The sequence below is a fragment of the Hyperoodon ampullatus genome (genome assembly GCF_949752795.1).
Source record: "Hyperoodon ampullatus genome assembly, chromosome: 5".
Taxonomy (NCBI): Eukaryota; Metazoa; Chordata; class Mammalia; order Artiodactyla; family Ziphiidae; genus Hyperoodon; species Hyperoodon ampullatus.
The window spans coordinates 75,308,856-75,323,564 of NC_136918.1; the positions used below are offsets into that span (position 1 = coordinate 75,308,856).

The 14,709-nt window shown below is 42.3% G+C and overlaps 1 protein-coding gene across 1 annotated transcript in view; it reads left to right on the forward strand.

Annotated features, from left to right (window-relative positions):
* Positions 1 to 13,573: 13,573 nt before the first annotated feature.
* Positions 13,574 to 14,709, forward strand: part of MRPL3 (mitochondrial ribosomal protein L3) — a gene marked incomplete at its 5' end in the record, with an annotated part of 48,912 nt that continues 47,776 nt past the window's right edge. Inside the window, one exon of the mRNA XM_079705251.1 lies at positions 13,574 to 13,669. Within this exon, the coding sequence (XP_079561377.1) occupies positions 13,574 to 13,669 (96 nt within the window). The remainder of the gene's footprint in view (positions 13,670 to 14,709) is intronic.

Here is a 14,709-nt window from a genome sequence, read left to right on the forward strand (position 1 = left end):
CTTAACATTAAGACACACAAGATTTAAGGACTTTCTCGTGAAGATGCTTTTAAATATTGAAAGAAGCGTGGTGCAGGGAAAGAGGTAGGGACATGTGGGAAGAAACAGCAAGCCTGCCAACCATTCTCATCCTCCTCCTCCTTGCTGCCCCCTACATGAGACTGACCTTCAAATCAGTCTTGAAAAAATTCTACTTTCTCAATACATCTAGACACTCTGCCCTCCTACTGAGCACATTTCAGTGGAAATACCTAGTATTTTTCAGCCAGAACAACCTGGATACAAATCCAATCTTTGCTACTTCAGAGTTGTATGATATCCCTGATCCTCAACTTTCCCATCTGTGGAATGGGGAGAATAATTTCTACTTTGACAGGTTTCCTTGAGGATGTGAGATAATATGTGTAACCCTGTCTAGGGTTGCAGGTTGGGTTTCCCAAGAAGCAAACTCTAAGACTGAGATTATTGTGCAGGTAGATTATTAAGAGAACATTATTAAGGGAATATTCTTGGGATTATGAGCTGTGGAAGGAGAGGGAAGGAGGTACTACTGGGCAGAGGAGATGTTGGGCTGCAGCATAGTCCTTCCAAGTTACCCCGAGTTGGGGCAAGGTGGCCATGCCTTTATACTCCCTCATAGACCAGCCAGTGATGTAAGCTGCCTCAAGAAGAGGGGTGACTACTGGGCATATACCCTGAGAAAACCATAATTCAAAAAGAGTCATGTACCAAAATGTTCATTGCAGCTCTATTTACAATAGCCAGGACATGGAAGCAACCTAAGTGTCCATCATCGGATGAATGGATAAAGAAGATGTGGCACATATATACAATGGAATATTACTCAGCCATAAAAAGAAATGAAATTGAGTTATTTGTAGTGAGGTGGATGGACCTAGAGTCTGTCATTACAGAGTGAAGTAAGTCAGAAAGAGAAAAATAAATACCGTATGCTAACACATATATATGGAATCTAAGAAAAAAAAAAAAAGGTCATGAAGAACCTAGGGGTAAGATGGGAATAAAGACACAGACCTACTAGAGAATGGACTTGAGAATATGGGGAGGGGGAAGGGTAAGCTGTGACAAAGTGAGAGAGTGGCATGGACATATATACACTACCAAATGCAAAATAGCTAGTGGGAAGCAGCCACATAGCACAGGGATATCAGCTTGGTGCTTTGTGACCACCTAAAGGGGTGGGATAGGGAGGATGGGAGGGAGGGAGATGCAAGAGTGAAGAGATATGGGAACATATGTATATGTATAACTCATTTACTTTGTTATAAAGCAGAAACTTAACACACCATTGTAAAGCAGTTATACTCCAATAAGGATGTTAAAAAAAAAAAAAAGAAGAGGGGTGGTTTGGAGTGAATAAGTCCTACAGTCCTGAAGGGGAGATCTGGATTTCACAGCACAACACGCATGACACCTGGCATATGGCAAGTACTTAACACATTGTAACACTTTCTATTATAATTGTCAGCATCATTTTTATCCTTCTTTTTATAGCCACTGCCCTGACTTAGTTTAAGTCTTCATCATCTCTTGTCTGGGATATAAAAGAGCCTCCTAACTGGTTTTCCTAATCTACATTGTCTTCCTCAGATCTGTTCTCCATACTGTTGCCAGAGTGATGGTTAAAATCTAAGCCTCTCACTGCCCTGCTTAAAATCCTCCAGTGGCTCCCCACAAACTTCAGAATAAAAAAAAGTTCACTTTAAAGTGACCTTGAACATAACATATACCTGACTTTCCCATCTGATCCTTGCCCACTTTCACCGCCCCCCACCCCGGCCACCCCACTGCTATTTGACAACCTCTTCACACTGCATTTGTTGAAGTTTCCCCCAACCCACCTCTTCACTCTGTTGGTTTCTGCTTATCTTTGAGGTCTCAGCTCAGGTGGTAACTGCTCTCAGAAGCCCCCACCCCCCCCAAACCAAGACATGGCCAAGTATTGGTATTCTTCTTATCATTTCCCTTTTCATCTGGCCATACTTATGTCAGAAGTCCTTCCAACTAGGACCTGAGTTTCTCCCAGAGAGCAGAGTCCTCAGGTCCTATTGTACAATCAGCACAGATACAATATCAGAGCATGCAGGGCTAAACCAGTAAGAGGAGTTGCCCTTCTGGTCAGTGACAGACCTCCCCACAGTCTTCTGAGAAATGCAGCTGCCACACACAAATCAGATTCTGGTGCATTAACTTCCATTCCACCACAAGTCACTGTTTAACACAAAGATTTCCAGACCAACAGGATGAAGTATAACAAACTTATAAGAGAATGTGACCAGTATCTTAAGGTTGATGTGATACAATTACATAATCCAGATGTTTCCAAAACTTCTCCTGCCTTTCATTAAAAACACCAACAGAATAGAGGGTTGAAAATGTTTGGGAACTAGAAACAGAGGTTCACAACACTGTGAATGTATGAACTGTCATTGAATTGCTCACTTCAAAATGACTAATTTTATCTTATGTATGTTATCTTACATGAATTTCACCTCAATTTTAGAAAAAAAAATACATACCCCAGCTTATTTGATGAGCAGACAGTCCAGTCATTCACCAGGTTTCCTCCCGGACCCACCCTCACTTCTCACCTTGGATGTGGCTCCAGGTTCTTCTGCTAATCACCCTCCTTCCACATTAGCACATTTCTGGGCTGCTGCATCTTCTCTCAATCATACTCCACCCCACCTCCCCCCACCCATCACCGCCACCACCATGGACACAGTCCCCATGCTTAATTCCCCAAAGTACAGCCAAGAACAGACAGTAGAGCTCAACAAAGCTTTCCTGAATGTTTGAACTGAACAAAGAACATTTTTAATGTGATGGAGATGCATGTAAAAGGGGATGCCGTATTTGCTCTAAGAACTTGTGGATTATAAGATGCACCATTCATATCATAACTCCTAAGAGAAAAAGAAACACCATAAAATATTTACAAGAATTTCACATTTGCCAATAAAGCACACATTTATCCCCCAAATCCCATTCTTCTTTCTTCTTTAGAGTCAAATTTCATCTAAGCCTTCTTCATGTTGTGACTTTAAACGTGCTTCTACCATTTACACATAAGCAGAGCATCACATATAAATGTTGGGATTTGTAAATGCTTGGGACCTTGACCTTTTGGGATTTTTAGGGCAGATAATATAATTCTGACATTTACCCAAGAACACTGAGGTTTTGTATGTGTTTCCAATTTGATGAAACTTACAGTGGTTTCTAATTTTAAAAGCCCAGTGTGGATTCACAAAGGAACACCAGTCGGCCATTCCATTCCTGCATGTTTCTGTGGCTCCTGAGAACATAAAAGGATCCTAAAACTGCAGCCTTGCTAATGGAACAAAGAATACTTTTCTCCAGAACATAAACACAGCTTCAAGTTCTGGCATCATGAATCATTTCTCTAGTCTTGCCCAGAAACTTCTGAAAGAAAAATAAAATAGATTCAAGCATACATTGGTTTCTTATAGTATATGGAGTGCCCTGTTCTTTTATACATCTATGTACATATATGCACATATATTCATTAGCTTTCACTTTGTAAAATTGAAAGCAGAGCTGAAGGTTGGCAGGGTTCCCTCTAAGGTGAACAGACAGGATTTCCCTCATTATTGCCCCATCCTGATGGCCAGGTGAGATTTCTAAGAAAGGAATTTCTTTCACAGGTGATTAAAAGGCATGGTGTATTTCAAAAGAAAGATCTTTTCTTCCCTCTTGCATATTGAATGATTTTTCTAAATGACACAAAATGCTAAGGAGTACCACCTGCCTTCATTAACAATCCACAGGTAAATCGTTGGCAACCAGCTGGGATCCGCTGGGACCACAATCCCTGCATTATGGAAAACGATCAGAGCACCAAATGTCAAACCCAGGTGGACTGGAATGTGGGATATGAAAAATATGTACACCCACAGGGACTGGATTAGGCTAAGAAAATAATTTCATAATCTAATTCATTTAGAGTTAAATATGAATTGAAAGTGATTAAAAATACCATTAAATATAGCCACAGTCGAGAAATTACCATCATGTTCTGTTTGTGTCTTTTTATTTAATAGCCTCAGGATCAGAATGAACTTAGCTGAGCTGCCATCCTGCACGTCTCGGTTCATTCTAGAATGTGCATTTATCCATTCTAGCGAGAGTAGTTAACAAGCTGGTCCTACGCTCTTGAAGAAGGCTGACTCAACATGGTTATAAGCAAGAGTTTTGGTGTCAGGCACAAATATGTTTCCTAGAGAACATAAATTTAGTTACCTTCTCTGACCCTCAGATTTCTCATCTGCAAAATGGAAATGATACTATCTGCCTCTTAGAGTCCTTGTGAGGACTTCAGGAGATAATATCTTTAAAATGTTGAGCTTAATTGTGTGGCATATAATAAGCAGTCTCTAAGTCTTTATTTGTAGCATAATGGGCAAGGTGTATAGCCTGGAAGAAAAAAAAAGATGGCTAAAAAAGTAATAAGTACGATGAAAAATGCACAAAACTGTAGCATTTGATGACCCTTGTCACAGTGGCTGGCTCACAGATAAACATGTGACCTCAGCCAGGCCAGAAAATCCAAACTCAGGACTTTGGCTGGAGCTCCCAGGAGAGAGTAACTGTGCCCTGACATTGCTGCCCTGTGAGGACATGAACCTGCAGGTGGGGGAAGACTTCGCTGGCGCCTCATGGGAATGAGGCCAGTGCAGAATGAAGAGGTAAAAAGGGAAAAGGGAAGGCAGCATCCTGATGACCTTAGCCAGGCTCTGGATCCAGCCTCACCCCTGGAATTCACCACCACCAAAGCCTGTAGTTATCCTTTCGCTTAATCCAGTTGAAGTTGGACTTCTGTTGCTCACAGCCAGAGATTTTTGACTAATGTAGCTTGACCTTGGGCAGAGAAGAAAGATGGCAGGGCAGGGGTGGAGAGAGGTGGTGCTGCATGGCTGTTCCTTCTCTCACCAGCTATGAAGGGAACCCATTCCCCTCACTTCTTTCTGGTTACTGAACCCTTGTGGGGCTGAGAACTATCTAAATTAATATAAATTACTCATCTATTAATATTTGGTTGTAAGTCTTCCACATTAGGACTTTGGAGAACAGGCTCATCTTTGATTTCCCTGTAGGATTTAGGGTAGAGATAGCAGGTGGGATTTGGAACGTAGAAAGTCTTTGCATATTCATTGAATGAAACAAACATGTTGCCCATTCACCAATTTTTCCTTGTGTGAGATGGAAAAGAGACAGAGGAGATACAGGCAATTTATTTCTGGAATGGATCAAATCATATGAGTTGCCATTGCAGGTAAAGGGCAAAAGGAAAGTTCTCCTCTCTTCTGCCTGAGGGAAACCCACCCTATTCCTTCTTAATATTCTATATCTACCACTTCTTACTATTTCCCATATGATGACCCATTACATTTTTCATTTCAGGATTTGGAATAATTCAGAAACAAAGGAGAGATTAAAATCAAATCTTTCTCACATTCTTGGAAGCAGGAAGGACATTCTAATTAAGGTGTTCTCTAAACTTGCTAGAAGTTTAAGGGGAAAAACTGAGAGAAGTTTCAGGAAGAATGGCTCCTTGTCCATGGGCTAGTGTCTTTTTCCTCCTTGGACTCTGCTTTAGAGTCCAAGAAAGCATCTATCAGGACCAGCATCTTTCTGCTGCCTGAGACCTCCAATTTCCAGTCCTGGGATGCTTCCCTGTGCTCATGGGAGGAAGAGCCAGATCTCAGTGGCAAAGTCAATTTCCCCAAGAATCAATTTCTGATATATTTTATTTTGTTGTTTGACCAAGTCCCAAACTCCCTTTCGCAGAAGGCCTTGCCTCAGAATGACATTTTACATTTAGACAGTTCCAATCTAGCTGATATTTCACTTTAAAGATCATTCCCCACCTTTTCTACTGGTCATAACTTAAGCAAGGAGCTGTTTTATAAATAACTTCTACTTTCAGTCACCCAAAACAGCAAACCCAAAGGCTCAGCATCATGTAAAGTAGAAAAATAGAACGGGAATTAGGAGACCTGGGTTCTAAAGCAGGCTGGACTAGGTACATGGCTTTCCTACGGATGTTTACTAAATATCCATCTTGTAAAATTTATCTAACCTCTCCAGCCACAATACTTTCCTCATAGATTGTTGTGGGGATTAAATAATAATATTTGCAAAACATTTACCATTACACCCAACATTATATAAGTGGCTCAAAAAATTATTATGAGTCTTTTCATTACTACTATTGCTACTGCTATGATATAGCAGCGGTTCTTTTTCCAGAAAACTCATATTCTCTCAGACAAATTACTGTTCCCATAATGACTATTCACTTGAAGGAAACTTTAAGGCAAAGTTTGTCTACCCACACCTGGCATTCTCTGCACTGCTCCTGGACTGGAGAGTGTGGATTCCAAGGGTAAAGAAAGAAACAGAAGGAAGAGAGAAGAGTAGGCTTAGCATATTATACCTTGTCCAGAAAGGAGCCCAGTCTCCTTGATGTTAGTGTGATGATGATGATGATAAAGATGATAATGGTGATGATGGTGATGGTGATGATAAAGCTGATGATGAAGGTGGTGATGGTGATAGAGCTGATGATGATGGTGGTGGTGCTGGTGATGATAAAATGATGGTGACGATGATGATGATGGTGATGATAATGGTGATGTTTTTAAACAATGAAAACACTATTCTTTCATATTCTGTATTTCTGTAGTATTGGAAGGAGATCAGAAAACATGGAGATAAAGGACACTAGAGGCAAAACAATGACAAACAGATGTCCTAACACCTGTTAGGAAACTTGCATGAGTGCATCAAGATGAACTTGTTCATGTACAAAATACCAGTGAGAAAGTTAGAAAAGGATAAGTCAAGATTTTTCACAATTACTGCAATATCTAACAGAAAGTGAATGTAAATATTATTAATAGTGATAGTAGTCGACACTTTTTTTAGTTCTTACTATGTGCCAACTACTGTGTTAAGCACTTTGTATGCATCATTTCATTTCCTCTGTACTGTTGCCTTAAGAGGGTTTTTTTTAATGACTTTTATAGATGAGGAAGCTCAGAGAAACTTAGTGATTCCCCCCAGGTGCATGGAAATAGTAGCAGCACAGGAGCTGAACCTAGACTTTCCCACTTCTAAAAAAATTCTGCTCCTAGCTATTATATGAGTAGATCAAGTCCTTTGTTCCTGATGTTGGTGGATGAGGCAAAAGGAGCATGTTGGTGAGCAAAACAGAGTCTTTTGCTCTTGTTAGTCATTTGGTAACCCAAGTTCAGGCCCTTTCACCCAAGCTATGGTTCTGGGGTTGCCTCGACTCCTGTTGGTGTGATAATTCTGACTACTCTTGATATTTCACATCAGATTCATATATTTTTTACTGAGGTATAATTCACTTACCTCAAATCCTCCCTTTCAAAATGTACATCTCAGTGGTTTTTAGTATATTCACACAGTTGTGCCACCATCACCACTAAAATTTTCAAGTGTTTCTGGAGCTCTTATTTTATATATATATATATATATATATATATATATATATATATATAATATTTTTTTTTTCGTGGGGGTGGGTAACACATGGTATGCAGGATCCTTAGTTCCCTGACCAGGGATTGAACCCACGCCCTTGGCAGTGGAAGTGTGGAGTCCTAACCACTGGACCACCAGGGAATTCCCCTGGAGCTCTTATTACAAATGTAGGATTTCTGGGAGAACTGAAGAAATACATTAATATTACCCTGCCTTGAAAGAGTTTGCAGTCTTGTCAGGAACACATGGCTTATAAACTTAAGGCTCCTCACTACTTATAATAAAAGAGAATAATACCGTACAAGAATGAAATATATGCAGTAAATGCTAAGAGAGAGGAATTAACAGGCAGGTCTAGTGATGATGAGGGAGTCCTCAGTGGGGAGGTAGGCCTTGGAGATGAGGAAAAATTGGAGAGGTGGTGTGAGTGGGGAGGGCATCAGATGCAAGAAGCTGTCAGGCTAAACGGCCCAAGTGTTAAACTCTTGCCAAACATAACTATTTGCCCTACTGAGAGACTTGTTGGGACTTCAATAGGAAATACAAAACAGATCAGATGAAGCCCAGTGATTTCAGCCAGAGATGGCCTGCCCTATTTGAAGGTAATTTATATAATAGTGACCAGTGTCTCCTCTCAGTAACTTGGGTGTGATGCTCATTGGTTTCAGCAGGATGCATGCTTTGCGGAGCAAAGACAGCATTTGGCCCATGGTGGAAATTCCTGCTTTTAAAAGCCATTTTGTTCCATTTTGAAATAAAGTGGAAGTGAAAGTCATGCCTCATGATGTTTCATGGTTAAAACTGCAAAGGCATTTCTGCCTGGGCATAAAAGATTATTTTAAGCATCATCTTCTGGGCTCCTTGGTTACTAAGGGAATCCTGTTTCAGCTCAGCGGTGCAGACAGGCGAGTTGCCATGACAATCCTGCTAGGCCTGGTTGGAGTCTAAATACCACAGAGGGAGGAACCGCTGTCACTACCTGACCCCTGAGCAGCTTGGCAGTGCTCTCCCTGCCCCTACAGCCAGCCACCCCTCCTGGACCCACCTCAGCTGCCCAGTCCTTGCAACTAGGGGGCACAGGCACCACTTGAAGGGCATTTAGGGTCAGTGGCTCAACCGTTTGATGGTCAATCTCCTCTTCTGTCCCAGAATGTGCTGTTCATGCTGGGTCATATTCAACTCTTCCTGGACACCCACAGTCCTTCAAGCCTGGCCTTTGTCTCTCCGAATAGAGGAAATACTAGATATTTACCAAAAAGTTGTACTAGGAAGCAGAATAAAATCTGGAATAAATCTTATTTTCTTTCCAGCCAGACATAATCTGAAACATTTTCACAAGGGAGACCTGTCACAGTATTGGTCAATCAGCAATTGATCAAGCCCTGCAACTGCCTAGATGCAATTCTATCCTTTCACATGGACACACTCATGGTGTTTGTGGCAGACTATACTTTCTAAAGATGGTGGTAACCATGTCTCCCATCCCATGTGACAATGTGACTCAATGCTCACATTGAGGCATGGGTTTCTATTCCTTGAACCTGGGCCAGCTGTGTCTGAAGCAAAGTAATGACATGTGATTTCTGAGGTTAGGTCATAAAAGGTAACACAGCTTATATCTGGTTCTCTTGGGATGCTTGCTCTTGGGATCCAACCCTCATGTTGTGAGGAACCCCAAGCAGCCACATGGAGGGACCACATATAGGTGTTCCAGAGAACAGCCTAGCTGAGGTACTGACTGACAGGCAGCATCAAACACCAGGCATGAAGTGAAGGCACCTTCAAATGATTTCAGCCCCACAGCTGACATCACACCTGGTCTTTGAGACATCTCATGAAACATGAAGCAGAAACAAGCTGTCCCCACAGTGCCCTTTCTGAATTCTCAACCAACAGGAGGCATACAAAAAATTAAATAGTGGTTGTTCTATGCCAAAAAGTTTGTGGTGATTTATTACCCAGCAACAGTAACTGGAACTACATTTTCTTCCTAGGCTGTCCTTTCTCTATTCTGCTCCTGGGGACTCTTACCTTCCCCTCAAGGAATAATTCAACTGTTACCCTTCAGATGCACATTTTTCTTCTCTTGGGTGAGAGGCAGTGCAACAGAGCAGTAAAGCACTGGACTCTGGAGTCAGCCTGCCTGGGTTCAACTCCTGGCTCCATGACTTACTTGATAAACTTATGGTTTGTGACCTTGGATGAGCTGCTTATCTTCCCTGTGCCTCAATTTCCATACCTGTAAATGAGGATGAGAATAGTAGTACATACTTCATAGGTGAGGAGTGAGTTGAAAAGCACTTAGAGCAGTGCTTTCCACTTAGCACAATTTAAGTGTTGGTTATGTCTCATTCTTATGGGACCCTTTCCAACTATAATCAAAATCCCAAATGAACTCATTCTCTAGAACTTCTCAAGACTCTGTATCTTCTGGGCTCAGACAGGACCACGACCATGGCTCCAGATAACAAGAGTATTCATTGGTCTAGAGCTACATTTCAGCCATCAGAACTACACAGCATCTGGAGAAGACCAGGGGGAAGGAGACGCCCTTGACTGAAAGCATCTGGTCCTTGGGTGTGTGATGCTCCACTGTCTGCCACCAACATTTTTGTTCAGCCATCAGAGAACTGTAAAGAAATGTCTATGGGTTTAATTACATTAAGTTTCAGAACCATTCTGAGTATAAGGACAGACTGCTGGGAAACTGTAACCCACATCACCACATGGTCACACTGATGCTGGTGCTGCTTCTTCTTCCCCCTCCTCCTCCTCCTCTTTTTCTTCTTCCTTTTTAGGTTTCAAGACAAATGTGCTTCCATGCTGATCAGCTCTTGGAACCCTAAAATCTGTGGGAGAATTAGGATTTATAAATAAAAAACTATGTTTTTAAAAGCTTTATACTGAAATTGAAAATTGTAATTTAGTCTTACTGGAGGACATTGAGGCAGAATTTGTCTTCTTACTGATTCTGCAATATGGCCATTTAAATTTTCTATTCTAATTAGCAATGGGATTTCAAAGTTCAAAATTTCCTAAAGTTCATTTAATCTATTCCCCATCTAATGCTCAACGAACTTTCATAAAATCTCTACCAATTTTAAAATATGCTAAATTCTCACAACTTTAGAAAAATGGAAGAAAGCCAAGGATAATTTAATTAGAAGTTTAAACTCAAAACAATTTTTAATTTCAAATATAAGGCATGTTATGAGCTAAGAGATAGCATAAAGGAATGTAAAATATAAACTAATCAGCAATGAAAAATGTATCATTCTGCAAGCAGCCAACCAAACAGGACATATCACAAACAGTGTAAGAACTAATTGAAGGGCCTAAAGGCAGGAACACATGAAAAAGATACTTTCCAATAAATCCTTGGTTTGAAACCTACTCCTTCTAAGATGGTTCTCTTTTGTTGGCCGTGGCTTTAGAAATTCAGAAGTGAACATTTATTACATCAGCTTTGGTCTGAATTAGAGGAGCAAGGATTACAGAATGGTAGCACTAAAGGGAGATAATGGGGGCTATCTTTGCTCCAGTGAGAAATGGAAGTCCCAGAGAGGCTGATATCAGGGTCCCAGGGTCCAGGGTGGTCTCTGAAGGATGACATTAGAAATGCTGGGAAGCTTGAGCTCAGCTCCCTAAAGGAGACCTGGCTGGGTCGCTTGAGAACTGGACTGGTCCTTGTGAATTAGCAGCACTCCGTAGTGACTAAATCAAGTAAGATGATACCTCCCAGACCCAGCTGGCAATCAGGAGATGTGTGCTGTGTGACAGCAGACAAAGCACGTTTTGCTTTGATTCGGTTCAGCAGTAGCGTCTGCTAAGGATTTCATTGACTCAAGGTTGCCATTATGGACCAGGAGAGTTTTGGCACTAGGGGCAAAGTTAGACTGAATGGCTGACTCCTCAGGCCTCACAGACCACAGTGTGTGATAGGATCACTTACCAATTTTCCTCTTAGTGATAGAGGAATTCCAACAGAAGAGTAATAACACATTTGTCTTACAGAATCAAAGAAACAGAATGGCTGAGAGCACAGGCTCTGTGGGCACACTGCTGAGATTTAAATCTTGGCCCTTACTAGTTGAGTGAACTTGTGTTGTGTAAACTCTCTGTGTTTATTTTCTCAATTGTAAAATGGAGATAATTATAGTATTATCACACAGGGTTATCATAAAGATCAAGTGAGGAAATACACTGAAAGAGTGAACATGAATCCCGTTAGGAATCATACTGCGGTGTTTAATTTATAATGGAATGTCAACACAATACTTCTAACAGAACACACCCAAGGTCACACCCCAGCTACAAAATGACTAACAGTTCCTTCATCTGAGTGATTTCTGCTCCCTCATCATCATCATCCCTAGTCTCACTTTGTCCTTCGTTCCTCCAGAACAAAATTATTGAGACGCCCAAATGCTCAATTGTCCTTGATAGCATCCATTCCAAAACAAGTCCCTGTTTTCCTGATGCCACCCAGCATAAGTCCAAATCTTATAACTCGTTTGTATAGAGACATCCTCAGGTGTATGCTCTCTCTTGCTGCAGCAAGCTAACTAAACTTAACCTTGTTTGAGTTTGGGCGTGCCCCTGGTGGTCTCTGACTAATGGGCTTCCACAATACTCAGCACATATAAGAGCATACTATATGCACAAGAAATGCTAGCCACTGGCAGTAGTAGGCACGTCTTTTTATTCCCAGCTTCTTGCATACAGCACACCTCAAGACATGCTTGTTCAATAAAGGGCTATTCTCAAATAACTGGAAAGCCAGGCTAAGATGAGAAAACAAAGCAAACATTTAGAGACTGTGCTTTGTTTTCTAATTTTTATTTTTAGAGAACAGTCCAAGTAGTTACCAGGAATTGACCATTGCCTGGACTTTTTAAGCTAGGGTAGCCAGATCTTGAATAAAAGAGGGTCTTGAAATAGCTAAACTTTTAAGTTTTTATTTCTGAATTTCTACAAACACACATTTGACAAAGAAGGAAACAAACTTTTGGAGTAATAGAATGAATGCCCAAGATACATCCATGGTGATTAGGTTTATTTGCACCTAAAGTGTATTACGTATCTATTTAGTGCCTCAAATTGAGAGTAATCATTTATTCTCTGTGGCAGTTTCTTCTGGTCAGGAACCCATGAGTTCCTTGGCTGGGTGGTTCAGGCTCAAAGTCTTTCATGAATTGCAATCATCTGAAAGGTTGCCTGGGACCAGAGGATCCCCTTCCTAGGTGGTTCACTCCTAGCCGGAAAATTGGTTCCTTTTCACATGGGCCTCTCCACAGGGCTGTTTGAGTGTCTGCAGGACATGACCGCTGGCTTTCCCCATAGGGAGCCGTCCAAGAGCCCAAGACACAGTAGCAATACCTTTTATGATCCACCCCTGGAAGTCACACATCATTAACTTGGCCATATTCTACTAGTACATGCCAACCCTGTTTCAGTGCTGACTCTGCCCATCTGCCAGATGTGCTATTTTGGACCAGCACCAAAACTCTAAGTCTGTGTGCACTCATTTATAATATATAAATAACAACCTCCTTTCAGGGCTGTTTTGAACGTAAGTCAATATAAGATTATCAAGCGCTGCTTATTACAATGAGCTGCCCCACAACAGGCATTACTTAGAAGTGATTTCGTTTCCTTTGGAACCCTGTCCCTAGTTCGCCTCATTCTCCTAAAGTTTAAACTCCGAGCATCCTTTTTTTTTCCACCCCTGGAGAGCCGAGTCAGTCAGACCCCACCCTCCGTAGCCGACTCGATCCCGACGTAGGACTATTCAGGAGGCGGAACTCTAGTTCTCGGGGCTCACCTCGGCACCGGCGCGCTTTGCGAACGGACCGGAAGTGGCTCCTCCAGCTCTTCTTCGTCCGGAAGGGCAGTGGGGGGGCGGCCGGCTGGACGGTTCGGGAGGGCTCTGCGGACTGGGTCGCCGCCGCTGGGACGCCCTGATAGCGGAGCGGCGGGGCGCCCGGAGGTGAAGGGGTTGCGCCCTCCCGGCCTAGTCATGCCCGGTTGGAGGCTGCTGGCTTGGACCGGCGCCCGGGTGCTGGACCGCGGCGCGGGCGGCCTGAGCGCTGCCCGGGGCTCGGAGAACAGGTGGGTGCGGAGGAGAGACGAGGGTGCGGGGTGGTCCCTGCACCTGTGGCCTCGGGCTGTGGCCTGGCCCGGCGCGGGGTAGGAGGGGGTTCCGTCCAGGCCTGAAGAGTAAGAATCATTGCTCTAAGGACGTGCCCTTTGAAGGATTGGAGGGGTGGGGTTTTTTGCTTTTTAATGATGATGAGCATTAAAACAAGCATTACCAATAGCAATAATATCATCTGCCAATTAGTGAGCGTTTACTCTGTAATAAATGTTCTTTTAGGAACATTAGGCTCCTTAGGTCATGTAGCCTCACGTTAGAGCTGCTATCATCCGTTTTACAGATATCATCATTTTCCCGTCCTATCATTACTCCGTTTTGCAGGTAAAAGGGAAGCTTAGAGAAAGGTGATTTGCCCAAGGTCACTTAACAAGTGAAAAATTGGGACTCTAGCCTGGATGTATCTACCTGCCTACAAAAGAGATAGATCGCAGGAAGATTTACTTCTTTTCTGACCCTCCTGGCAAGAATTACACATCTCTTTCCTGACCTCCGTCCCGTAAGGTTTATCTTGGTGTGTTCAGCTAGTCACAGGTCATGTCTTTTATGGATTTTAGAATTTGCACACCCAGTTTCTTCACCACTCAGAGCCAAGGCCATGTCATTACAGGGGTTTATCAGAGAAAGATCAGTAACGCCACATGTTGTCACCTCTACTGGATGTAAACTGTTAACGTACGTGTTCTAGTGGACCTGCGGCTTCTTTTGTCTACATAGGACTACTCTGTTAGAAATCTGTTTATCCCAGAGGAGAAGAGGAAGAACTTTTCCTCCAGGGTAACTATTAACAGTTGAAATATGAGCCCCATTATTATCATGAGGAATGTCAGGGAAAAAACTAGAACAGAATCCAGACCCTTTCCAAAGGCCCTGACTACACTTTCCAACTCATGTGACCTCCCTTCTGTACATTAAGTGGGGAACCTTTTGAATTGTGCTTTGTTTTCTAATTTTTATTTTTACAGAACAGACATCTGGCTTTTGGTTAGAAGTCTCCATGG